Source organism: Melozone crissalis, unplaced genomic scaffold (assembly GCF_028551555.1).
Source record: "Melozone crissalis strain CALT ecotype California unplaced genomic scaffold, PUWL_Pcris_2 ptg000009l_1, whole genome shotgun sequence".
Lineage (NCBI taxonomy): Eukaryota > Metazoa > Chordata > Aves > Passeriformes > Passerellidae > Melozone > Melozone crissalis.
This window is the reverse complement of record NW_026535787.1, coordinates 17,259,333-17,285,538: the sequence shown is the minus strand read 5'-3', so window position 1 is coordinate 17,285,538 and position 26,206 is coordinate 17,259,333. Positions and strand designations below refer to the sequence as shown.

The window sequence follows — 26,206 nt, the reverse complement described above, 5'->3', positions numbered from 1 at the left end:
GGGTGTTTTAAAAGATACATTGTGTATATTTGACCCGAAGTGCTGTGAGAGAATCACGGCTGATGCCATCTCAGTATTTTTTGTGTGTGGCTCCAGCCACACATACATTCCTTATGGTCAGGTTGGATGGAGCCCCAGTTCCTCACTTTAATTTCTTACCTTATGTTAATTGTTTGAATGGGAAGCAAATGTGTTGTCAAAAGCACCAGAGTGAAAACAGGAGGATGATTTGGATGGGGAGATGCTGTGAACTTTCCCCAGTGGCTGGGTTTTATTGAGGCTTACTGCAGTGTCAAGGCTGCACAGTGGGGACTATTTGTCACTGTCACTTGCAGTGCAGAGCTGCCTCCTGTTCCGAGAGCCCAGCACAGCCAGAGGGGGGACAGAGGGGCACAGGCTGTGCCCAGCCAGCCCCACCCGCAGCAGGGTGCTGGGATCTCCAGGGAGGCACGCTTCACCTCTGTGCTGCCATCCCAAACACTTTTGCTTTGAGCTGGGTGGGCAAACTGCAGAGTGCTAGTAGGGGCAGATGTAGGGGCAGCAAACAGCTCTGCTTGTGGCAGGTGGGTTACCGCCTTGGTGACTATTTCAGCCACACACTGAATTGTTAATTACAGACTTCTCAGGGAACCAAAGCACGGTCCTGTCCTGAGAGCTTCGTGCCAACAAAACTCTCTTCTCTGTTGCAGGGTTTTTCAGGGCAGTTCGTCAGGAACCCGTCAAATTTGGGAAGATAGGCGGGGAGACTCAGATTAACTACGTGCGCTGGTACGAGTGTGGCACATCGATACCTGGCAAGTGGTGATGCCACACAGAGGGTGCCAAGGCCCCGCTGCCCAGCGCCGGCTGCAGGAAGGCAACGCTCACAGGGCTGGCCGATGTGCAAGGCTTGTACCAGTCTAATGCCAATACTGCGTTAACTGTGTAATAGTGTAGGCTGCTTACTGTAGTTATCCAGTGTTACAGATTTGTTTTTAGATTTTAAAAAGAAAAAACAACACAGGCTAGGGACATGTTGTAGGATAATGCATAGGGAAGCTGGCTCCCTATTCCTGAGGTATGGTTTATATGGTATTTTAAAAGATACAGTGTGTATATTATTTATCACGATGTTGTAATAAATGTTTAAGGCACAGATATGCCAGAGTTGGTCATGGAATGCAATGTGCGTTAGTTTTAAATATTCACTGGTCCTGTAATGCAAGTGCCATAAGCTACCCATCCTAATCCATCTGTAACATCTCCCAGTCATAAATTATAGAAAAGATCCTATAATTTTTAATATCCTGCAGCCAGTAAACTTGAAGCACTTTCTCCTTACACGTTCAAACAGTTTATGCTCCTGCCAAAATGCCAGGTAGGTCGCTGTACGTGCAGCTTTAAATGATAAAGTTCAGTGGAGTTTTCTTCCATGTTTGTTTTCAAATGTTTCAGCCCCAGCCAAAGCCATGTTCAGCCTGTCACCATGGAGTCAGAGCCTGGCAGTGGCTGGCAGGGAGGGCTGGTGTTCTCTAATTGAAGTGGACAGGTACATATGTACATGGAAAGAAAAAACAAAGCTGGCCTCCTCAGCGGGGGTTTTTCAGGAAAATGTCATTTTCAGAGTCTGACACTTACTGGTTCAAAAGCCAAATGTATGTACCGTGCAAGGGGACTTGGAAAGACAAATGAAAGAGGAAGAAGAATAAACTAGTTATAACAGCATGATCAGGTTTATTTTATTTAAAAAGAAAAATTCTGGTTTAAAACAGTTTTCATTGGGGACAAAGGGGAAATACTGATAACTGAACTTTAAAACTGCTTTACAGTTATTTTGATTAAAACCTCTCCCAAAGCTACTTGTTGTACTGCTTGAACATTTATGAACTAAATAAAGAGATGTAGGTTTTTTTTTAAAGGTGTTATTCATTACCTTACTAATGTATTGAAGAAATATGAACAGGAACTACCAGATCTATATAGTAGTCATTTATAGAAAATGCCTTATAAAGTACATTGCAGGTACACTGTACTCCTAATAAAATATTTTTTAATCAAGTGGGTTTTTTTCAAGTGTTTTACATGAAAACAAGGCTTAGTTTCTGTGGTAAATGCTGTTGTTCAGAACAAACTGCTTGCTGGAACCAAGCCCCTGTTAAATGGCCTGATGAACATGGGGTGTGTTCGGTCCAAGAGCAGAAATGGGAGGAGGTACAGCCACAGCTTACTGAGTAGTTGTGGGCACAGCACTGTTTAAGGATGCTGAAGGTAGGAGTATTTCCACTCAACTGCATAATTTGTCTTTAGGAGAGCTCAAGCAGCTTGCCCCAGCTCATTTTTTATTCCCCGCTTAGTTTTACATATTCCTAGAATCTGCAAAATGGAAAATATTAACTGGGAAAATGTTTTCCTCTCTGCTGTAATGTGGTCTATTGACTTGATCTGCTTTTTCTTGGCTCAAAACTGAGTCGCTAGGATTGCACTCCCAAGTTCTTGTGGGTGGCAAAGAACCTGTGGAAAGTTGGGGGTTTTTTAAGAGCTCTTTTTTTAAATTACCCATTTGGTTCAAATTTCCAAGTAATAAATGAATTCTCTCCTACACCTTGTTAAAGCAAAATTGATAAGAGGCTTTAAGATTTTACGGATTGGTTTCTATTTGGTAAAAGAGTCACTTGACAATTAATGACAGCAGACAGCACAAAACCACCCCCTGCTATGAAACCTCTGTGCAAGCCATCTGCAGTCCCAGCACCTCTCCATTTCCACACCCAGAAATCTGCCTCTCCTCCTACAGACCCCAGCACCGCTGCTCTTCACCACTCTCTCTACACCCAGCATGCACAATGGGCTTAGCACACTTGTCTTGTGCAGTATTGCCTAACTTCTAAAATCAAGATCAGGCATTTAATAGATTCAGGGTTTTTATTAGTTTTTCCATGTGAACATTACAATTTATAATACATCATATCTAGTTTGACCTCCAGAATGAATCTAATTTAGTACATCATGGTATTAGTAAGAACAAGCCTGATAAGTGGGCTAAACTTCCAACTAGTATCTTCATATCCTTCAGACAAGGCAAGCTAGAATGTCAATCACTTTACAGACGTTTAAGTAGTGTTTTCCAAAAACCACCCAGCCCCAAATTAAACTAGGAAGCGAATACAATTTAAAGCAGGAAAGATTTGGTAATTTCCCTCCCCCCAGCAGAATTTAATTAACAGCTATAGTTTTGCCTCATTACAGTTTTGGAATCTCAATTAAAAATTCTGGAGTCTGTCGGGATGGAATCGCACGTGTCAGTCGCTGTCTTCGGACACCTCCTTAGCGGTAGCCGGGCCCGGGCTGGGTGTAGCCCTGCGGCCCGAACGGGGGACGGCTGCGGGCGTAGGGGTTGGGCCCGCTGGGCGGGGGAGTCATGGTGCTGCCGGGCGGGGGGGTGAAGCCGGGCCGCGGCTGGAAGGTGCCCGGGGCCGGCTGGGAGCCGCTGTAGGCGGCGGGCTGCGAGGCCTGCGTGGTGTAGGGCTGCGGGGGGAAGCTGCCCGCCGCGTACTGCGGCTGCTGCGCCGGCAGCTGCTGCGCCTGGCCCGGGAAGGCGGCGGCCGGGGCCGGGGCGGCCGCCTGGCTGTAGGCCGGGAACTGCTGCGCTTGCTGCGACGGGGGCTGCTGCTGGCTGTAGCCTGCTGGAAAGGCAGAGAGCAAGGTGGCGTGAGAGACACTAAGGAGCCCCGGTGCCTGCAGAAAGACCTGCTGTTCCTAATGTTCACAGCGACAAACGCAAAACGATGCGGGAAGCACAGAAAAGGCAAACCAAGCGTGAACTGCGAGTTTTCCTGCCTCTCACATAAGCGCACAGCCGGGGTTTTGGTGCACACCGCGGCAGCACAGCACACTGACAACAGTTACTGTAAAACAGTTTTCCTGTGACTGACAAGAAATAAATAAAAAAAAAAGGCAAGTAGTCTTTTCCTAAATATCACACACAAAAAAATAAAGTCTTCATTGGCAAATGAGGCAAAATTCAATCCTTTTCCCAAATAAAACCTCCAAATTAAACTGTCTCGCCAATACTCTCAGGGGTTTATATTAAAAAAAAAATAATTGGTGAAATCATAGGTGTTTTCAGTTCCTTAGTGGTAAATATGAAAAGGTTATGTAGAACAAAACACTTTAGCACAAAACTTCCATTTACACATGTCTCAAATTTGATTTTTCTGTATAACACTAGCTTCCAAAGGGAATTTCTCTTCTCAGAAATTTTAAAATGGAACCAAGTCCTTTCATGAAGAAATAGCTACTTTTATCCAACACACCTGCAGCTACTTGCAATGAAACCTCTCCAGTGACTGGAATCCTGTCAGCATTAAACACCAGACACACAAATTATTAAAAGTGCACAGCCCTAAATGGAAAGAGTAAGGGTAAGAATGCACTGCAGTAAACTCACCTTGAAACTGGGATCAAAATTTACTCATGAGACAAACCTCTGAAGGGTCCATTTTTACACCCATGAATAAATAGTCACTGTTGCCTAGTAGATCTACAAGAGTGGGAAGGTATCCTGCTCTTGGGGAGACATGGGTTTGAAAGGAGACAATACTCATGAGAACTAAAGCAACACAAACAAAAAGATCCTATGACTCAACATCTCCATCTCTTCTTGACATCTCTGCTGTCAAGAAGTCCTCAAAGCAAACTCTGTTTCTGAAGGTATTGTGAACTTAGTTATGACAACCAGAGGTGCCCAGGAAGTTTCTGGTGGCATTTCATTCATACTTGACAATGATGTTGGAAAGCAAAACTCACATTGCACTAGGTTTTCACAGGAACATCAGTAAAATAATGGATTAGACAATGGTAGGATATGTCTAGAAAGCAGATTGGAATTCCTTTGTTTCCCCACTCAGGTTTTAAGCCCAGAGTATCAGACAGACCCTTCTACTTCCAACAGGCTTGCTACTTCTGAAATTATACCTCAGTACATCTGTCTCTGTATTCTAATTACCAATGTGGTGAGGAGAAATCTGCAGAGAACAAGATTCCATTTAGACATTCAAACCAATGAGCTCTCACACAGTGCACAGGAACAAGGTCTGAGGCACAAACCTTCAGTCCAAGTATTCTAGGGTTCTTATCCAAGCTAAGCGTGGAATTTCTTTGTGAGCTCTGCAAATCTTCTTATCTATATGAAAAGTGATGCACTCCCACTGTGCACCAAGAAAAGGTCACACTGGCTCTGAGTCACTTAATGGGAGTCTTTTGTTTAGTTTAAGGAGGATTTTTACAACAAGGAATGATAAATGCTTTGTATCATTTTCTAAAATTGTTAAGCAAAATGCAATTTGTTACAGAATCTACTCTAACAGGTTCATCCCTAAACCTCATCTGGACTGTCATTCCTAGCATATACTATGCATTCCTAGATGCCAGCTGCTCCTAAAGGAACTGAAAGTTCAGAGTTCAAGTTTATTTTGGGTATACACCAAAGCTAGCTTTTCATATTTCACTGCACATAAACCTCTAGTGCACTAAAATATTCTTCTGCTGAAAATCTACTTGCACCTTTACTTAAGGTATCAGCAAAATCAAAAACTAAAAAACAAAAACTATCTCTTGAAAGTTTCTCTGGGATTTACAGTATGGCTATTAGGCAAGGATTTACTGAATGACAACTACAGAGTTTGCACCAGTAAATTTTGCATACAGAGATCATTCTAGACACATGAAATAGGGGCCATCTTTAGACATCTTTGATATTTAAGGAAGCTAAATTGGGATCTTTAGTCACTTACTTGCTAGAATCCTATGACTGCAGAATATAATCCTGAAGGCTGCTCACCCTTCAGGTGATTCATTTTGCTTGCTTTTCTAACAAGTCATTCTGCTGATTAGTAACAAGGCCTGCCTTTGGTCACAATCAAGCAGGACTGAACTCTGACTGCATATTAACAATTTAAACAGCTACAGCACTCTCTTCCTGGCAGTTTCTGAATTGTGCCAGCTCCCATAAGGAACACAGGCACGTGGGCAGCTCAGCACCCTGGGCTGCCCCACAGGGTCAGGAATGAAGCCTGCCAGGGTGGGGCACTGCAGGGGCTGCTGCTGCAGAGCTGCTTACCTGGGTACTGCACGCCGTACTGCTGCTGGGGCTGAGCCTGCGGCTGCTGAGCAGGGTAACCAGGCTGCTGGTACTGCTGATACATCTGACCTAGGGATTAAAAACGCATTTGGTTGAAGCCCAGTACCCTGGTGCAGATACCCTGACAGTCCAACAGCACAGAAACAAACCCAGTGACATCAAAGTACAGATTTTAGTACCTGAAACACGCTGTTCTGGCTAAATGAAGTTTATCTAAAGAGTTACGTGAGGCTTACTATTGCACATTTTCAGAGGCTGCCAGAATCTGCCACCTTAGCTAGCACTGCTCTGGTGGGTAACAGACCAGGAATCTTTAAACATCTTCATAACTGCTCCAGAACTTACACTGTAAATTAAATACTTCAAAAGTTAAACATGTCCTCAGACTGTCTGTTTAGATTAGCTTTTTAAGACCATTTCTGCAACCAAGTACTGTAAGCAAGAGGTACATTATTTATGCTGGCCACATTTTCCAGATAAGACATCCATCTCTTAGCACTGCCAAGTTTTCTTAAGAGACCCAGCAGTATACACCAGAAGCAAAAATAAAACCATATATTCTTAAGCTTGGAAGTCCAAGTCAATGCTTATTTTTCCTACATTCACTGTTTTCAATTTCTTGGCCAGAAGAGGCAGAATATTTGTTTACACAACCTATGGGTCCTGTTGAGGCTTTATGCTTCTGCTGTTTTTCAATCTAGAAAGTCACAGTCAAAGAACAAAATCAATTATCTGCCAAAACTAAAGCTTAGCTGAACTGAAGCAGACATGGAAACTTTACTATTATGAAGTGTTACTGTACTATTATTCATTCTGCAAAGATCAGCAGACTGTATAAATAGACTGTAAACTCTATGTTCAGCGCTGCACAGAGACAAAAGCAACTTGACTCTGCTCCAAGTTCTCCCAGACAGACCCCTGTCCACAGTGATTTAAAGTAACTCCTAATTTCTTCTTTTATCTGTATTACTTGCAGCTGAAAGTAACATTATTTTATATTCACACTAAGGTGTTTAGAATACTTTATACAGATGCAGTAACTTAAAATATTATTTGGTGTGCAATTATTGTGGGATGATGAGTGCAAAACACAAGGCTTGAAGAGAATTTAAGCCTGTTAGCTTGATAATTAAGAATCAGAAACTCAGAAAGTTCTCTTTCTGAAGCTCATTTGACATGGGGAAGTTCTGGGAGAATAACCAGCAGGCTGCCTATCTTGGGACAGCTCCCCAGATGCTAACAGAGAGACCACACTGGCACCTGCTGGAAATCCCAGGTAAAGGGATAGTAAAGAAACAGCATGGAGTTTTACCAAAGGTTTCTGAGAAGGCTTGCTGTCTTCTCCAGGGCTGAGGTGTTAGTGAGGAACAGAGACGTGCTCCAGTGCCATTTAAAAAAACATCCTTAATTTACAGCCATGAATACAGGCAGGGATACTCTGGGCCCTCAGACACAGAGTCTTTTCTTTCCCTGGATTTTTACTCTGAAAACTAGATGAGCTACAGCACTGATGTCTGGTTTTGTACTTAGCAGTGCTTATTGCAGTGAAAGGTCTGCCAGCATTTGCCATTGTTCCCATGCACTGAAAAAGACTTTTAGTCTGATTCAGAATCCAGACCATTTACATATATTCACACAACATTCTTTTCCCTAGAAGACCATGAAGTGCTTATGGGACAATTTCACATATATTTCAGCAAAGACTAAAAAAGCATCCACATCTGTATATAATTGTTTCTTGTGTGTGTTCAGGACTGAATTTAGTGACAGAAAAGCAGAGGCCACAAGACAAAGCACTGTACTAGAACATCTTTGCTGGATTGATTTAATTCAAATTAGTGAATGCTGAAAACTTCTCAATGGAGGCAGCCCTTCAGTAGTATCCACACAGAAGTGAGGTGACTGGTTCTTAGGTTGTTACATGTGACTATCAAATCATAATCATCACAGCGTTTACTGGCAGAGAAAGCCATTAATAAATAAACCCTGATACACCAGAATGACTGACACATGATTGGCATCACCAGTTTACTTCAATCTTCAAAATACTGTGAAAGTGTGTGGGGGAAGCAGAGCTTGGGGAATTTTGGGCTTTTTATGAAGTGAACTAATAATTTCAAATTAGTTTCAAAACTAGTTTCTAACAGAACCTGCTGTTCACCAGCAGGGCCATTTATGTGAGTCCATCCTGTTGAAAACCTAACAATCAAGACCTACCCAAAGTTCTCCCTGGGTTATGGCTCTGTGGGGACAGCACAAGCCCCCACATTACCCCTGGACTGAGGTGCTATCAGACCTCAGTGAAGTATAGGAAACTAGTCCACGTTTCAAAGAAAAGCCTTTGAACACTGTGGAATAAATTTGATAATTGCACTTACACTATCCAGCTCTGGTGAGAGACTGCTGTTTACCACATACATACCACACACAGCATGAGCAATGTATCTCTAATTTCTAATGAACAAGGACAAAAGTTACTTCTGATCTCTTCCCAAAGACTGAACCACAGAGTGAGGAAAATATAATCAATACTTAAAAGATTGCAGTAGCAGTAATAAAAACTACATAAAGATACAGATCAAACCCGTTAAAATTAGTGCTGTTGTACTATACTTTCCTTGACCCAAGTTTAGAAAAATCACTACATCTACTCTGACACATGAGCCTAGGTAACATCTCTCCCCAAGTAAGATGAGTTTTACTGAAATAAATACTTTTCCATTTCCCTGGTGTTAGCAGCCATACAGGATTCCAAGCTGCTGCTGCTAGTGCTTTTAAGTGCTTCACTTCTTGGTTTCAGTTCCAGTTTAACAGCAACACTTAAAACTTCTTACCTTACTGTATTAAACTGAAGTAAAAAATTAAACTCATAAAATGCAAGTTTAGTAGCTGAGAATATGGTTTCTGAACAATAAGTTTTCTGGCTGCCAACAGAAGAACCTGGAGCCCTTTTTTGCAAAAGTAACTTTTATACATAAACACCAAAGTGCTCTATCTTTAAGCTACAAAGATGTCTCTTGCTATAACACTTGACTAATGAGCAAGAAAAGGCTGAAAGCAGCAAAATAAGTGTTTCATAAGCTCCACTTCAACCAGCACTATTCATATCTCTTTAAATATTATACATAAGTACCAGCTGTTCAAATGCTGTGTTCAACCAAAATGTTACTTTTTCCCTCCAGGCAAGGCAATCCAAGTGACTGTGGATACTGTGATCACTATCTCACATTTGTCTGAGCATCAGTAAAGCAAGCATCTGGGGGCTCTCACTTGTGCCTACAGCAGCACAGAAACAACTTTACATTATTCTTCATATGGAGGAAGAAGTAACAAAGCAGGTTATTTCACAGACAGTTTAATGCAGAAGTGTGAAGGTCTGAAGGCTCAGTGCACTTAGAAAAAAGCACCAGAAGAAATGATGCCCAAATGTAGGAAACCTCAAAATACATAAATTTTGAGAAGTTAAATAACTTTTTTAATGTCATAGTGCAAACAAAATTGAATGTCAATTAAGACCTTAACTTTAAAGGAGAGCTAGCTGAGCTCTCAGGAGTTATACGGAAGTACCAGGTATTTAAGATGGTTACAGGGTTTAACTTGACTAGCACAGAGCCATGCACACAAAAGAAGCAATGAAATACTAGCTCCAGTCTCTTAGACAGAAATGGTGAGTAAACAACAGTTTTAATACATAGTAGACAAGCCCACAAACTGAGTTGAGTGAAAGCCTGACACAACACACAGTGTATGACAAGAGCACAGATGCAAGCAGAAAACAGCACCATGAAAATCCTCTCGTGTCACACCATCCGCCCTTTCAAACGGAGCCACTGCTCCCCCTGCTGTTCCTGTAGGGACCAGCAAGGACAAAAGCTGCTCTGCCGAGGGGCACACATGGATCGGCAGTTTGGTGTCCACTTTGGCTCTGCTAATTCAAGGCAGAATCAGACAACATCCTTCACATCACCTGGACAGTAGGAAAGCACGCTGCTTACCGTCCACCTGCCCTGTCTGTGGCTGCGTGCTGGGGTAGGGGGGCTGCTGTGCCTGGACCCCAGGGGGATGGGCTGCAGAAGAGGAGGAAGCGATGCTGTCCGGCGTTCCCGATCGCTCCTCTGCAGGGGCACTGGGCGGTCCTAGAGGAGCAAGAACAAAATACAGTATGTGAAATGAACACCAAGTTGGAATTAAACAATTCTAGTACAAGATCCCTCCCTTGCAATGTTTTTAACATTTTTTCCACTTCAGATTTACATGTGTGTCATACCCAAGCTAAAACTAAGTGTATATTTGCACACCTAAACTTTCATTTGAAAATATTGGGAAGGGCAGGCAGAGGGGGAAGAATTTTCCACCTATCTCTAGGTCACTCAGATTTCATTCTTCTGAGGAACCCGACTCATTTGTGAGATAAAACCCTTCATGACAGCATATTTTTTCAACAGCTTTAAGTGTTAACCTTGCACGCACACACACTGAGGAGCTGCAACATTTGGACACAACATGCACTTACCTATTTTTTCTTATCTGGAGGAAAAGCAAAAGGTTGCATGGAGCTATCCAAATGGATTAGCATCTTGCTGTGAAACACATGGACCAGGGCACAAAGTGTTTTACTGCTAGTCAAATAGCACGTGAATAGAAAACCTCCAAAAGGGTGTTAAAATCACACTCCCAGACAGGACATGGCAGGCTTTAGTCTAAAAGCAATTGTCTGCTCTGCTAATTCTGAAAATATTCCAGCTGACACCCAAAGACAGCATGGAAACTGGGAATTCAAATTTTCTCTACATTAGTAAGAAGATCTGAAACACACATGTGAACAAAAAGAATATACTACAACTTAATGCAAAATATTTTGTTAGAAACTAGGGAGCTTAAACCTGGATCTTTCCAGCTGTATGAATGCTAAGAGATACTACTTTCAAATTTAAGCACAAGTACTAGAACTGCTGCCAATACATCTTCAATTTTAAGATAGTTATATTTACACATTATAAATATGCATCCAACAAGCCCCTGATTGTGTTTTCATGTTAACCTTATTAGGGGAAAGTTAATTAAATCTGCCTACTGCTTGATTTGCATTTATATACGTAACTGCAGGATCATAGCTTTAGAAATGGGATTTCTTATACCCTGCTTAAATGGTCCTCTGTGGAGTTCTTTGCACATTCAAAGAATGGTCAAGTAATTTCCCTCTCTCAGAAGAATTATGGAGACACAAATATTGAAATATCACTGTTCAAAACCACTCATTCAAAAAATAACTCAAATTTTCTGCCAGTTGTGCTTCACTTGCTATTGCTTACTTGTTCAGATAGCCCGCTGCAAGTTTTCATCTGGTTTGTGAAAGAACCATGCTGTGACAACACCCAAAATGTGCCAAGGAGGAAGAGATCACACAACAGGCCTGGTCCACAGACCTGTACTTCATATTGAAGTCAGCCACTGTCTGTGGGTACAACTTTAGATACTGCACAGGCACGGTAGTGCAGATCAACTACTTTTACTCCCCACTTTTGCCAAGGCAGGCATACTGGAGAATGACCTCCAGTTCCTACTGGTTTGCTCATCTGTATCATTACTTCACACACCATATAAACTCACTTGCTCTGGAGATGAGAGTACACAGCAAATCCTGTTAGCTAACAGCAGTCCCATTCTCATGTTTCAATGACCCACTAAATCTTGCCAGGCCTGCACAGGTTCTGTGCAAAATCACTTCCCTAAGTTCTGCATCACACTCCTAATCACATTCAACACTGCTTTTCTAGCTTCAGTTACCCTGTCTCAAGCTGACAGCATTCATTTAGTGTAGTCAGTTTCCATATGTTTAGCATTCTGTTACTAGGGCCAGCAGTCCTTCAGCTCTTCAAAAAAAAATATAATTCAGACAAGTATGTTATTCCTTTCTGTTAACAGTAAAAACGTTGATTCTATTTACTTCTAAAATGAAACAGAGAAAAGGTGGGATCACACAACACATTCTGAATGACCCAAAGAGCAGAAGCACAAGCCAAGAACATGAACTGCAAGATCAAACCTTAAAGCAGAGAGCAGTGAGTTCTACTATCATTGACAGATACCAATTAAGTTAGTCCACACAACAGTTTTAAGTAATTAATTTTTTTTTAAATGAAGCCATTTTGTACTCTAAGCTAAAACACAATGCTAAAATCAACAGCAGCATTTCAATATTTTGTACACAAAAGTTAGCACATAGACACAACACCTTAACATAGCAAGTTTTAGAATTCTGAAGACACAGTGAACACAGAACACAGCTTAATACATCCAACATACAAATGCTTTGTGACAAATCAAAACTGGAGCAATTGATTATGCACAGGTTTAGCTTTCCTTTTCACCAGCCAAGTCCTTACCTGACACCTGATCATCTGTCAAGCCAAAGGCTGACATGACATTCTTGCTGATTTCATCCTGGTTCTTTAGCGGATCGAATGCAGACATGCTCGCTGCTATAACTTGAGTGGATGGCTTAACATTAGCGTCAGCAGCAGCAGGCTTTTCGTCCCTACCATCTACAGCATCTACAAAGCAAAACGCGCGGTTACCAGCTCTCCAGAACTGAGACACCAGCACACACACACACTGCACCGCAGCAATCGCAACACCGCACTCACGGCTGGGGGCTCCACAATGTAACTGCTGGAATGTGCACCTTGGGATAGCTGTGAATAACCACTGATGGATCTCAGACTGGGAGGGATCACACAGCTTGGGTTTCTTTCACGCTTACTTAAAGATACACTAACACTGTGGACTATCAATATCCTATATGATAGGCACAATGCTCCTGCTTCAAACAAATGAACTGGCCACAAAGAATCCAAAATTAGGCAAACATACATCGTAGTTCCAACTTGTGGTGTTTTATCATCTGCAGTTTCTGGTTTGTACTCCGCCTTTCTCCACTAATCCTTCCTAAGCTGACAGGTGAAGTTGAGCTCTTTGCAACTATACACGTAGCTGAATTGCTCAGAAATGCCTTACCTAAGAGTTATACATTTTCTGTTAAAAGCAAACTACAGATAGATACAGACTGGCTAGTTTTGTTTTCACTCTTAGATCATCACTCTAAGCTCCTTCCAAGTAGTTTGTAACCAGAATCCATGGTATTCCACTGAAATTACAAATTGCATGAATTGTAGGAACGGGGCTGGGATTTTTTTAAGCAACAAAACCATAAAAGGTCAAAGTACAAATACAAAAGCAACATTTCCTAAAAGGCAGGCTGATGTTCTCAGTTCACCTCTTTACTCAGAGCACTGTACTTCATGGCTTTGTGTCATTATTTTCTGTGTCCAGCTTACCTAAACTCTGTAGTTAAGCACACAGAGATACAGTACAAATTTTGCATTTGCAGTACAACTGCTCTAAGCTAGGGGATCAATGCCTCAAAACTGTGAGAATCAGAATTTCTTTCCCATTTTGCCCTCCCCCAAAAATCCTTTCCCACCCCTACCTGCACCCTCGTGCTGCTTACCCTGAGACAGCTCTGATGCTGGTCTGAGCGCAAAATGTGTGGTTTCAATTTCCTAACCTGGCAAAAAAAGTGGATATAATTTTTGCTGAATTCACTTCTTACTGTTTTAGTGAATCAAACTTGCTTAGCAACACAAGATAAGCACCAGAGCTAGCCCAAAGTAAGCAGAGGGACTACTCAACTGCGAGCAAGAACTCTTCAGCAACAACAAACTATTAATTTGGCTAAAAGCCCTCAAAAGACATTGCTGGAGTTCACAGGTGTTAGTTACAGTGTTCTCATACATTGCAACAAAACCTCGGATCCTGAAGTTTCACTCCTAAGTTAGTTCAGGGCTTTACTCCAGATACATGAACAAAAATTCTGTCTCTGAAATAACTAAAGCATTAAAAGTTAAGTTCTGGGCCATCAAGCAACAATTAAAAATGATCCATATTTCACTTTGTTAAACAGCACACCACTCTGCAAACCAAAGCAAACAGCTCTTTGCCAGGCTGCCTACCACTCTCAGGCAGGTTAGTGGAGAGCCCTGGTTCCGCTGGCGGCTCTAAACAGTCCAGCAAACGATTGACTTTATTGCGAAGTTCTATCAGCTCCCGGCGCAGGTACTTCACCTGGTTGGATTCTAGGGGTCTTGGTTGGCCATTCACTGCAAAACAGCAATTAGATCAACTTAACACTGTAGGAACATCCACTTTAAGATGACCAAAAAAATTCCAACATTTACTTGCTTGTAGCATCATCATCCTTTGCCAAGTTTAAAGTGACAGAGTTCAGTCCACACAGAAAACTCCTTCTAGAGCTTACTGTTCCTTTAATATAATCTCAGTTCAGGAAAAGCTAAAAACTATCAAAATCCACAGTAAGTGTCTGCATTGTTTACTCATTTCCTTCAATATACTCTGACTGATGCAGTGGTTCTGTAAAGTGTCCCTTTAGAACTAACGCAGCCCACACAACACTGCTGCGATTCATAAATAAGGTCAGTGTCCAGCTTAAAGGCGTGGAACTACGTGCTAAGTTACCCATGGCAGCTTGAAACTAAAGAACTTTTGCACAAAGGCCAAATGATACATGTTAACATCTATTCAACTCCAAGCTACTAACACTAGTTTGGAGCAGTGCACCACTGTGAGGTGTCAGCTTCAAATGCTCATGCACCTGTGAAGAAAACCCCACAAATGCTAGAGTGGAAGAGAACATGGAAAAGGGCACTGGGGAAGAAAGAACCACTGATCACATGTATATGTACACATGCCAAATACTTTAATGCTTTTTACACTTTGAGCAAGTGTAAAAAAGCAGTAGTTTCCATTTCCATTAAGTTTGGAAGTCTCATGAAAAATATCAAGAGAAAGCAGGTATTATGTATTAACTCAGCAGTACCAACTTACTGATTGCATTTTCTTCACCTTCTGAGGTGACAAATCAAAGTACTTTGCACCTCTCAGTGAAGTCCACTGTTTGAATTTTAATAAATATTATTTAAAAGAAATAGAAAAACAGTATTCTATACTTACCAAACAATGTCAGCTTAAGTATCCTACTGCATTGAATTGCAAAGGAGAGATCTGAGCTATCAAAAATTGTTATAAGATCTCCATCTGCAAAGAACAAGAAAAAGTTACATTAAAGTCACAGCCTATAACTACAGAGTTTCACATCAGGACAGAAATGTTCCTTCATTACTCAAAAATAACCTTCCTATTTGATTGTGAATTCACTAGAAAAAATGTTTATTATTTCAGTGCAAGAATCAGTGTGCAGAGAAATTGTGCACAGAAGGTAAGACAGAAGCATGAATGGCTCCAAAAGGGAGCCATTAGCCCTTTGACATTCCGTATAGTTCATTTCCTATAGACATTCCATATAGACACTCCTATCTGACATTAGCCCTTTGATGTTCCATATAGTTCATCATTCTTTTATGTTTCCATTCAGGATGAAATATTAGAGCTAAGAGGTCATGAAGTCCAACACCAGGAAGAATGATGCCACCAGTTATAAGTAAAATGCCTACGCCAAGTGGCTCCAGAACTGTGCTGCTGTTCATGAACAGACAAGAGTCAGATAAATGACACAAGCCAAACCCAATTCAGTTTTTAAAAACCAAAACAGAATTTCAAATGTCTAGAACACTTCCTCAGGAATATATTCAGAACATGAGTTGCAAGACTATTATCACTCCCTTGCTGAAAAACAAAGTTCATATGTAGAAGTGAATAGTAAAGATCTCTCTCAGCTTCAACTCACAAGTATGAAGACATGAAGATGCCAAAGTAGTTACCAGAAAACTTCTCTTAAACAGGAATTTTACACAAAGTCACAACTCTTATGCATGGATTTCTTCTATGTTACATGTCAGAGGATCCTAATGAATTTGCACATTGCCATCTGTCCCAGGAACTGTATTAGAACTGGATGGGATCATTTATTCTTAAGATACAAAGGGCTATGCACAAAGCACTGATCACCTGTAATCATATTAATCCCCAAAAGAAATACCAAATTCCCATTAAGTCTGGTCTCTCACGATTTTTAAGTTGAGTCAAGGAAAGCTATCTTTGCTTACTCAACAAAATCACAACTAAAACAAGACCACTGTCTTTGGCAGGACAAAATTTCTGGTGTTTAACATGTTCAACAGGTTATTCATAGGTTAAATGAACCCAAGCTAAGCAGTGCAAAGGAAAGAGTGAGAGCACATTATCAGGGAAATGCGTTACTGGCACAAGGGATAGCAGGAACACTTCCTGCCTGAGCAGTTTCGTAACTGAGGTGAAACACCACCGAGTGAAGTTTCACTTTGAAAAGCAACAGTGTTTAGATAAATGCCACAGAGCTTGGAACAAAGCCAACTCCAGGCTGCCCAGGCTCCTCCACAAAACACTGTAGCAAGGAGGCTCTGCGGACAGACACAGGAACGTGTTTTCAATTACAGGTTACTGCCCAAACATTCTGAGTGTATATAAATTCCTCACACATTGGTGACAAGGGCAAACTATCTAAGTTATGGTTAAAATTTTCAAAGAAATTAAGGCTTCAGTATGAATAGTAATAAAACACATGATATCAAGTAGAAAACAGCTCAGAGTTTGAAGAACTACATATTCTAATTTTGTCATCCCTGACTACAAGTAACACCTCTGCAAAGGAAGGTTTTCTTAAGCACTATTAGTAACACCCCACAGTGCCTGTCAGTCTTTAAAGAAGGTGCTTTCTAACAAAATGAAGTTATAAATACTAATAAAGTGATGGCATATAAAATAATTTTCAAGTTTTCCTGAAAGAAATAGTGTTGCCTCCCAAGTTTTTTTTTTTATGTCCTGTTTTCACTTTCACAATCTCAAAAGACATCTGTTGATAGCAGTATCAGTCAGGGATTCTCTGAGTAGAGACTGGAAAGTCTCCAGAAGCAAGGGCTCCAAACCCCACCAGGCAGCCTGTTCCAGTGACCCACTGCCCTCCTGGCCATAACTCATGCTCAGCCTCTCAAACTGCAATTTCTGGCTGCTGCCATCTGGTGCTACTGCAAATTGCTCACATTCAATGGTCACACTGCACTCAGTGGTCACAATGTTCAAATTGCAACTCCTTTTCCACTGGTTCTGCCCTCAGCCCCCGCTGCAGCACAGTGAATAAGCCCAGCTCTCTCCAATGCTCCCACCTGCACAAAGCCCCTCCCTGTCCTCAGCACACCCTGCCAGACCCCTCTGCAGCTTTTCCAAGTTCTTTCTGTCCTGGAATGCACACAGTAAAAGTGAGCACAGACACGCAGCCTCCCTGTGCCATCTCACCAATGCCAGAAGAGGAGGCTCAGTGTCCCTGTTTGCCATTATGATCCAGAACAGGACTTGGACAATCAGACTTTATCAAAGTTAAACAGGTCGTTTTTTACTATGGCAGTAAAGAGGGGTGTGATGAGGTGTGTGCTCCCTCCAACTCAACACTTTCTCTAGCTTTCAATAACCTTTCCTAAATGCTGATACCAAAACGCATCAGTGTCTTAACACAAAGCCCTTCTATTCCTTATCATCAGGTAACACCATAAATTATAATTACTTAACAATACATAAAATTGGCAAAGCATCCTTTGATGCTCTTCTGTCATACCAGCCAACAGTCAGATTCACTGCCTGAACAAAGATGCATGTTCTAAACACTCTATCCTGCACATGAAAATGCACATCAATACACATGGCTTATATGGATTAATGTCACCCAAAAGAACTGGGATCATTCCATCCTCATTCTCCCTCACCTATTTTAACCTTTAATTGAAGGCATTAAGAATAATGAGAAATTTTCTATTAGCAAATTTTTCTGTTAGCAGGAAAAAGAAAGGCTGAGAAGTACCAAGTACAGAATCCTGTTAGATGCATAAAGTCAGTTTTATGATTCCTATTTACAGCCATCAAATTATTATCCAAGTAGAGTATAATCTAGGATTCATAAGGTATATGTCAAGCCATAGAAGTCTCTGACAATTTAAGTATATTAGATATAGCAAAAAAACCTCTTCATCTTAAGGAATGCAAATGAAACTTAATTCCTGTTACCATGACACAGATAGAATTACACAATGTTAATTATTTTCTGTTGAAAAACAAAACAGACTTTCCTTTATTTTCCCTTCCAATCTTGTTAATTTAGGAATTTATCTTTCTCATTTTTACAAGGGACACTGCTTTCCCTCTCTACAATTTCCCATGTACCACATTCTCTGCTATGCCAATTTTAACTTTTTTCTTTCTATAAACTAGTGACTCCCTTAAACTAACCACTGGGCTGCACAGTATTTCAGCATTAATGCTGCATCACCATGATGTGTTCATGACATTAGAAATCTGACTCATTCCTTCACCCTGCCAGCTGTTTCCTCATCTACTAAGCTTCATTATCTATTAGGCTTATCCACCCTTTTATTTCTCATTTAGTCCATTTTTGAAAAAACAAAAACAAACCACAAAACCCTACACAATCAAAAAAGCCCACTACATCAAAATGTAGCTTTCCTTCACTCTAGTAAATTTACCAAAGGCTGAGATTACTGACTAGCACAGCAGCTTGAATACATGCAGGATGAGTAAACAATCTTCTATTACAAGGTAATGAAGAGCAAGAGCAAAAAGGCCAATCTCATATTACACCCTGTTTTAAATTCAAGCATAACTTAAAAAAAGCAAAGTTCCTGTTATTGGCTCCATAGGGCCTTTTAGCAAGTGTAACTCAGTTACATGGTTTGTTTAAGATGCAATTTTACTCTTTGATTCACACAAATTCACTGCTGACAGTCCTCATTAGTTTGTTTGGGGTTGAGGTTTTTTAGCTGACAGTGGGTTATGTGTGTTCAAGAACTTTAAATAGCACATGAAAATTGTTTCACATCTAGCAGAGCAATTTCCTTAGCTCAGGAGTTTGAAAGCTTGAAGATAAAACTTGACTTCACAAAGCAGCATTCAACCTGGGGCTTCTTTTCTCTGGTAATTAATAAAAGCACCACATAACCTAAATATAATGTAGGAGTATGGAGGGGTAGATGAAACACTGAAAGACTGCATATGAATTCAGAGAAGACACAGGTGAAGGTTATGGAAGAAGTGGACACTGTGAGACCAGTTTAAGGTATCTCCTCATAACAGATCCAGACAAGCATTCCTGCAGGTCTGCAGGGATAAAGAACAAAACAAATAGCTAATAATAGCTAAAATGTCTATATTATTATATCTATTATATACATTATCCAATGCATCTAATGACTGAAATGGATTTAAAGAAGAATCTTAGCTTAGCTGAAATGAAGTTAAGGATGTAACAGCTCTCATGTAACAAGCAAACTGAAGCCTTGTTAACCTTTTCTTGGTCTCTCACAACTCTGATAGCAAGAACATTTATTAGTTTAGAGTGGTGATGATCAGCTATCACACAGTTTACAGCAGTGATGATCAGCTAGCATAGCACACACTGAAATCCCAGTGGAGTAGTGGTACATTCTGTGTGGTGGGTTACCCTGGCTGGATGCCAGCTTCCCACCAAAGCCACTCCATCACTCCCCCCCAGAAGTGGCCAGGACAGAGAACAAAGGACAAGATATGAGATAAGAACAAGGAAAGATCACAAATCAATTACCCTTGTGGACAAAACAGACTCAACTTGGGGAGATTAACTGAATTTACTACCAGTCAAAATCAAAGCAGGATAATTCACCTTTCAACCCCTCCTTCCTTTCCAGCTCTATCTCTTCCTCCCTAGTGATGCAGAGGCCCAGGGAACGAAGGTTATGGTTCCTCTGCTGCAGCCTGGTGTCCCTCCCATGGGAGAGTCCTCCACAAACTTCTCCAATGTGACTCCATCCTGGAGCAATTCCTGCCTCCTCCTTCTCCACTGACCTTGGTGTCTGTAGAGCGATTCCTCTCATGTATTCTTGCTCCTCTCTTCTCTGGCCAAAACTACATCTGTGCCATAACTTTTTTTTCTCTTTTAAATATATTACCACAGAGGCATTACCACTATGTCTGACTGATTTAGCCTGGGACAGCAGCATGTCTGTCCTGGAGCTGCCTGGCTTTGGCCTCCCCTGTAGCCCCCCCACTACCAAAACCTGGTCATGCAAACCAAATGCAATTCTGAGACAAACAAAACCAAAAGTGAAAGCAGGAAGTGTCTAGACTGTGAAAGACAACCAAAGAATGAAACTGTAATTACTGTCTCCATCATACATCATTATCTTATTTTGAATAAAACAGAGTAGTACACACCAAAACCCCCAAATGACCACACTTAAAGCATGGGTAAGAATGCAAAAAAACCAAAGTGACTAACTTGATTTAATCTAATGAAAAAGCATCCCATCTCCTTTCACCTTTCTCATTTCAGAAGGGAAAAAAATGTGGTAAGAGGGAAAACAAAACAACCACAAATCCACTGAGCTCCTTCTAAGTAAAGATCAAAGCCCAAAATATTGGTCAAGACCCAAGACATACACTACTTACAATTTTGATAAGCAGCATTTCAAAAACTTCATGAACCTCAAAAAAAGGTCTCAGGCTATTCAAAGTGAAATTTTATTGCTTAGATATATGAACAAAAGCTGACATTATAGGCAGCACGAGCAGCACTAAAGTTTCCTAGGGCTTTAAAGAGAAATGAATCTGAATGCTTCAGTAACATGGCACTTTTTACTGTGCAACAGCATAATCATCACTCTTTAAGAGACTGACTTTGGATTTAATTACTTCATCCCAAGTTTCATTTTATGTTGCCCCAAATTAAGTAACTTATCCATGCCCCACTGATATTCAAAGAGGAAAAGCCCTCCAATCATAACTTTCTGTCTCTATGCATCTCAAAGGCTCATCCACTCCTCATTCTGTGGAAGTCTTTAAGGTTATGTTTGTTTTAACACTAATGATCAATATTTTCTTTGGAACAAGCAATGTGCAACAGATTCAAACGGTCCCAGAGAGGAAAGATAACTTTTAATGCATTATTTCAAGTTAAAATTATTTTTCTAATCTTTACTGATGGACAAGAACAATCAAGAATTACTACCATCTAGATCAAGATTTCAGGCTTATAAGATAACTTGTGTTAGGTCATACATGCTTATTCTCTTTACACCTTGAAAACCACTGAAAACTCAAAAAAAAAAAAGATTAAATGAATGAACAGAAGAGAAACCTGCAATCAACTTCTTGCAACAGCAAAAAGTGCACATTCTGAGAGAAAAATTGAGGAAATATTTCAGGAAAGAAATGGAGAAAATGCTGTTAAGAGAGCATAACAGGAGATAATGAAACACAGCTTCTACTGTCTGATCAAAAAGATTTCACAAGAAATCACCTGCATTTGCCTGTGACATTGGACAATTCTAAAAGGTGAATGGCAAAGTTTCTATCCACTGATAAACCAGATCAGAGCAAGAGTAGCCAATTAAACCTCAACAGTAGTAATTAAACCTTACCTTCATCTTTATATTTTATTGTGACTTCATCATTGCTCAGGAGTTTTCCTCTAAAAACTCTTTGCATCATTAGCACCAATTCATCATAGGTGATATCTTCATTATGAATAGGGATTCTCCTAATATCCTCCCCAAGCTGAGCTTTGATGATCAGCTTCCCACTTAAGTCCAGCTGCCCATTCATGGTGGCTTCCTTATCACCTCAGACCTGTTAGCAGCAAAACATTAGGAACATTTCAGAAAATAACTGTTAGTTATTGTAATCTATCTGATGACAGTTCTGAAGCTTTACATTATCCTCTAATTTGATTATTTTTACATGCCCCCCCATTATGAAAAAGAACAAATGGCCTTTTTTTTTTTTTTTATTTAAGAAAAGATTGCCAGAACAAATAACTCAAAGATTTCAGGCTCTAAGGTAGCTTTACTAAGGGGATCAAGCTGAATCATGCATGATTTTCTAAACAAAGAAGTGCAGAGCTAAACATTGGTTTTATCACATGGATGAACAGAACTCACTGAGGGTTCCTCTCCAGAAAGGAACATATACAATTTTTTAATTTTTGAAAACTTTGATTGGGATATTTTAACCAAGATTTTAGACTTTTAAAAGCAGCTCAATAGACCACATATTAGCTACTCATTGGGCTCAACACATGGTCACAACAGTCTGTTATTCTCAGTGTTTTAAGAGGTGAAAAACTGCTCCAACTGAGTAGCAAATCATCTTGTGTCCTATCAGCACACAGCATATACTTCTGTTATATCTTTAACATTTTAGTTAAGAAAATTTAAACATTACCACTTTGCATTAAGCATCTCTCATTTAAAAACATAAAGGCTTTACATTTAAAAATCTGAAACTACAGTGAAGTTACTCAAATAAAGGAATAAGAGAGGAAAAAAACCACAAAAAGAGATTCAGGTACTTAGTCAAATGTCCCCTCCTATTTTCACTGTTTTGGACAGGGCCAAAACAAGAGATCAAGAATGAGGATCAATTAAAGAAATCTTTAATTGATCTTTAATTGATCTTAAAGGATCAATTAAAGAAATCTCAACATTTGAAATAAAACTACTGGAGATCTCAAACCATAGGCAGCCCATATGCAACTCAAGATTTCTGAAGCCACATGCAGGCAAGTACATTGTTCATTCTCTTGCACAAGAGGAACTCCCAGACACATGCAACTATTTTTCTTTTACCTTAAAGAATGTTATAACACAGTGCCCCATGAGAAAAATGAATTTTGCTATAGTCAGTCTATTTTTGAAGTACTGCACTGAAAATTCTCTCCTACCAGAAACAAGACAATCAGCTAAAGCCTTTAGTACATTCCTTGATGTACCTCTATATATTTAACTCTATTTTTTCAGTGACAATATTTTGCATTAAAAAGATGGGTATAATGCCATCTTTAGACTGCAATTAAATTTCTGGGGGTGTCGGTAATTAACTTAACACAAAGCAAAGATTTCAGGCAAAGGCCTTTGTTTAGCCCAAAAAGATACAAGCAATTATTGATCAAAACTCACTCTCCTCATCACATGTAAGAAGAGGTAGGTGGGTTCAGTCCAACTGCAGGGAAAAGGGACCAGCAATGAACACAGCCACCTTGCTGCTGAGGCACTGTGATCAAACTGAGAAGTTTATAGTATTGGTAATGCTCACTAATGCATTATTCAGCTTTTGCAACAGAGGAGTCTTGACTGCAGGCACATCAACCCAACCTAATTAACTCTAAATTACATTTAAAGGCATAGGGTTTGGCACAAGTTGGTTGGTTGTTGTGATTTTTTTTTTATTTAAGCATTAAAAAATAAAACAGTATTGACCCACAGATTTTCTTCAATCTGCTTTCCAAAAATATTCATTTGTCATTACCTTGTCTGTTTAGTGCTGCTGGATTATGGGACAGTTTTCCCACCTCACTTCAGGACACAGTTAGGATAAGTCGCCATGCACTGTCAATGCAGGGAACAGGAAGCTGCATCAGAAAATAAAATAAACATATTTACAGTCACACTTCGCTAGAATGGCACCATTCACATCAATCTTTCACTTCAGAACATCTTACTGAATACACCCAATAGAAAAAGCCCTTGCTTTATCCACAATGTAACAATCAGATTTATACTTTTGAGTATTGGAGAATTTGCATTCATCTAAAAGAGATCTCAAACAAGACTTCTAATTTTGTAATAAAATATTTTAATTTTTTTAAATTTTCTAGTGACATGTAGGAATTCCTAACAGTAATGTATTCCTTTCCAGGACTAAGAGCAAGAGATGATTTAGCAAACAGAACAGTCCAATAGGGAACACCCCTGGCTCCTCCCTTTTGACCCCATGGGTGCACCCTCCTGGCAACTCCTCTCTTTCACACGCACAGCCAATTCCAACAATCCATAATCTGATTTTTAGGTGATTCACTGCTAACCAGAGGAAAAAAGTAGGTTCCCCTTTATTCACATAAAGCTGGGCTTCCCAGCTCTCCTGTTTCAGCTCATCTGGAAGTAAAGTGGAACACAGGATGAAGAGAGAGAACAAGCAAACCCCAGAAGAGACACAAAGCCACTCTGGATCTCAAAGGCTGGCGGCTGCTCCCCTCATCCTGGCTAGGAAATGCTCCCCTTGCAAAGGGCTGTGCCTGCTCCTGACAGTGAGAGATTGCTGTGACACACCGAGCAGGGGAACAGGAAGAGACTACTTCTCTGATGCCTCACTCACACTTGATGAAATAAGTAAGGCAGGAAGATAACACCCCTTTCACCCCAGCCTGCTACAGCTCCGGGTAAGTTCACTGCACTGGATAAATACAGATAATGCATCTAGGAATGCTTGAACCAAAGCGTTCATTTAGCCACCCCCTCACCTTGTTTAAGTGTAAGACTTGGGCACTGGCTTTGCTTCTTCAGCATTACAGTATTTGCTACTCAGGAACTGTTAACAGTAATAACTGAACCTCATCTCTGAGTCCTAAACATACACACATTTTGGTGGACACAGCTGAACTCCTGTGGCCTTTCAACAGACAGAATGTATCGTTCACTTCTTTGTGCAAGAAAGGACTTACTGTAATGCCTTATTTACCCACATTACCCACAGCAACCTGCTGCACATCTCTGACTACGAAAAGGTAGCAGGAGAATAAATGCACTTTTTTTGGTCTAGCTGTTCTCCATTCTGCTTGAAGGTGTCCAGATTTAAAGATTCTAAACACTGCAGTTGCTTGCTACTGTTACAGAAAACCATATTAAATACTCAGACTGCTGAACTACAGAGCACTAAAGCTTTTTCCCCCTCACTGTGACACAGCTGAATGGATGACTCCACTGAGAGAGTTCTACAGAGAACACATCCAGAATGCACACTAATGAGCCTTTTAACAAAATCAGTGTCTACTTTCCTGGGGCAGGGAGGAATCAACCAACCATTTACGTCTCCATCTTTCAGCCTACAGGCTGCTTTCCATAAGAATCACACTGACATCTTTCTAACCTTCTGCATTTTGCAGGTACAGACTTCTCCTCCCCTCCTGGCTCACCCTCCATTCACATCATGCACTAATCTAGGTGGTGCATGTGGACAGGGATTGCCATATCTAGGCCAGTCACTTCAGGATTCCCTCTAAAACCAGCATCTCATGACCACGTTGCATTTCACTACCCTTTCTGCGCAGCAGCAGAGAAAAACAGAGAAAACAAGGGAGGGACAGACACTCCTGCTTTAATTTTTTCTGATCAAAACAGGGTTCAGGATTAGAGTGACGCCGACAGAAACACGAGCAAGCAGGAGTGCCTCCCAAACGCCATCCGAGAGAGAGCCATGAGTTTTCCCAAGGCAGGCGGGGGGTGACGCGAGGGAGCAGAAGGGAGAGGAGCTCTTTTCGGGTTTCTCAGTTCCCATTCGGGCAGGCCCGGCCCAAAGGGGAACAGAAATCGCAGCCAACGCCTGCCTGGCAGTGAGGAGCCGGCAGCTCTGGTGGCTGGGTGCCCCAGGAAGCAGCGGGCCGAGCAGGGGCAGGGATCCCGGGCTCTCCCGCTCCGGGCCCAGGAGGCCGCGGCCGCTCTCCGCCCCCCTCAGCCGCGCCCGGGGGGACGCCAGGGGTCTCCCGGCCCCTCCGCCAGGGGCCGCGTCGCCCCTAGCACCGGGGAACGATGGGGCCGGGAGGAGGGGGCGGCCGGCTCACCCCAAACCCAAAGCTGCCCCTCTCTCCCTCCTTCCCGCCGCTTCCACACGCGGCTGCTCCCGGGAGCAGCCTCGGCTCTCTTACTCTGGCTTCTCCGCCGTCCCGCCGGTGCAGCCCCCCCGTCCAGCCCCGGGCACGGCCGCCACCGCCCGTACGTGGCAGGGCAGAGAGAAGGGGCCGGAGCGAGGCCGGGCCTGCGCGAGCCGCGCGCGCGTGCGTGCTGCGCTGCGCGGGGCCCCGCCCCCTGCCGGCCGACATGGCGGCTCCTCATCGGCCGCTGTGCCAGCTCAGCGCTGCCGCAGCGAGGCCGCGCTCTGACGGAGGGCTTCTTTCGAAATACGAGCCTTGGCCTTCGTAGGCTGGCAGTGTTCAGATAAAAAACGGGCCGTAAAATTCCCCTGTACTTGTTAGACTTGCTAGAC

At 41.6% G+C, this 26,206-nt stretch overlaps 2 protein-coding genes across 4 annotated transcripts in view; one reads left to right on the top strand and one right to left on the bottom strand.

The window, feature by feature from the left end:
- Positions 1 to 2,415, top strand: part of ABI3BP (ABI family member 3 binding protein) — a 135,280-nt gene extending 132,865 nt beyond the window's left edge. Inside the window, exon 58 of the mRNA XM_054270463.1 lies at positions 690 to 2,415. Coding sequence (XP_054126438.1) covers positions 690 to 805 — 116 coding nt within the window. The 3' untranslated portion in view covers positions 806 to 2,415. The remainder of the gene's footprint in view (positions 1 to 689) is intronic.
- A 467-nt stretch (positions 2,416 to 2,882) lies between these two features.
- On the bottom strand, positions 2,883 to 25,991 carry TFG (trafficking from ER to golgi regulator). 3 transcript variants are annotated; one of them, XM_054270440.1, is made up of 9 exons: positions 25,869 to 25,991; positions 23,477 to 23,579; positions 21,592 to 21,799; positions 15,149 to 15,232; positions 14,131 to 14,277; positions 12,505 to 12,672; positions 10,114 to 10,254; positions 6,098 to 6,187; positions 2,883 to 3,662 (listed from the first exon to the last, which is right to left on the bottom strand). In XM_054270440.1, the coding sequence occupies exons 3-9, from the start codon at positions 21,773 to 21,775 to the stop codon at positions 3,304 to 3,306; spliced, it is 1,173 nt and encodes a 390-aa protein (XP_054126415.1). In that variant the 5' UTR covers positions 21,776 to 21,799; positions 23,477 to 23,579; positions 25,869 to 25,991; the 3' UTR covers positions 2,883 to 3,303. The 3 variants fall into 3 exon arrangements, with proteins under 3 accessions (XP_054126415.1, XP_054126416.1, XP_054126417.1); XM_054270441.1 differs by having other exon boundaries at positions 2,883 to 3,659; XM_054270442.1 differs by lacking the exon at positions 6,098 to 6,187.
- Positions 25,992 to 26,206: the final 215 nt, after the last annotated feature.

What these genes read in the sequence shown, in the direction of transcription:
- TFG (XM_054270440.1), bottom strand. Translation starts at nt 21,775, where the DNA reads ATGAATGGGCAGCTGGACTTAAGTGGGAAGCTGATCATCAAAGCTCAG. An exon ending in AATAAAATATAAAGATGAAG is followed by an intron (nt 15,233 to 21,591) that starts GTAAGGTTTAAT and finishes TGTTCTTTGCAG; the next exon opens with ATGGAGATCTTATAACAATT. An exon ending in ACTTAAGCTGACATTGTTTG is followed by an intron (nt 14,278 to 15,148) that starts GTAAGTATAGAA and finishes GCTGTTTTGCAG; the next exon opens with TGAATGGCCAACCAAGACCC.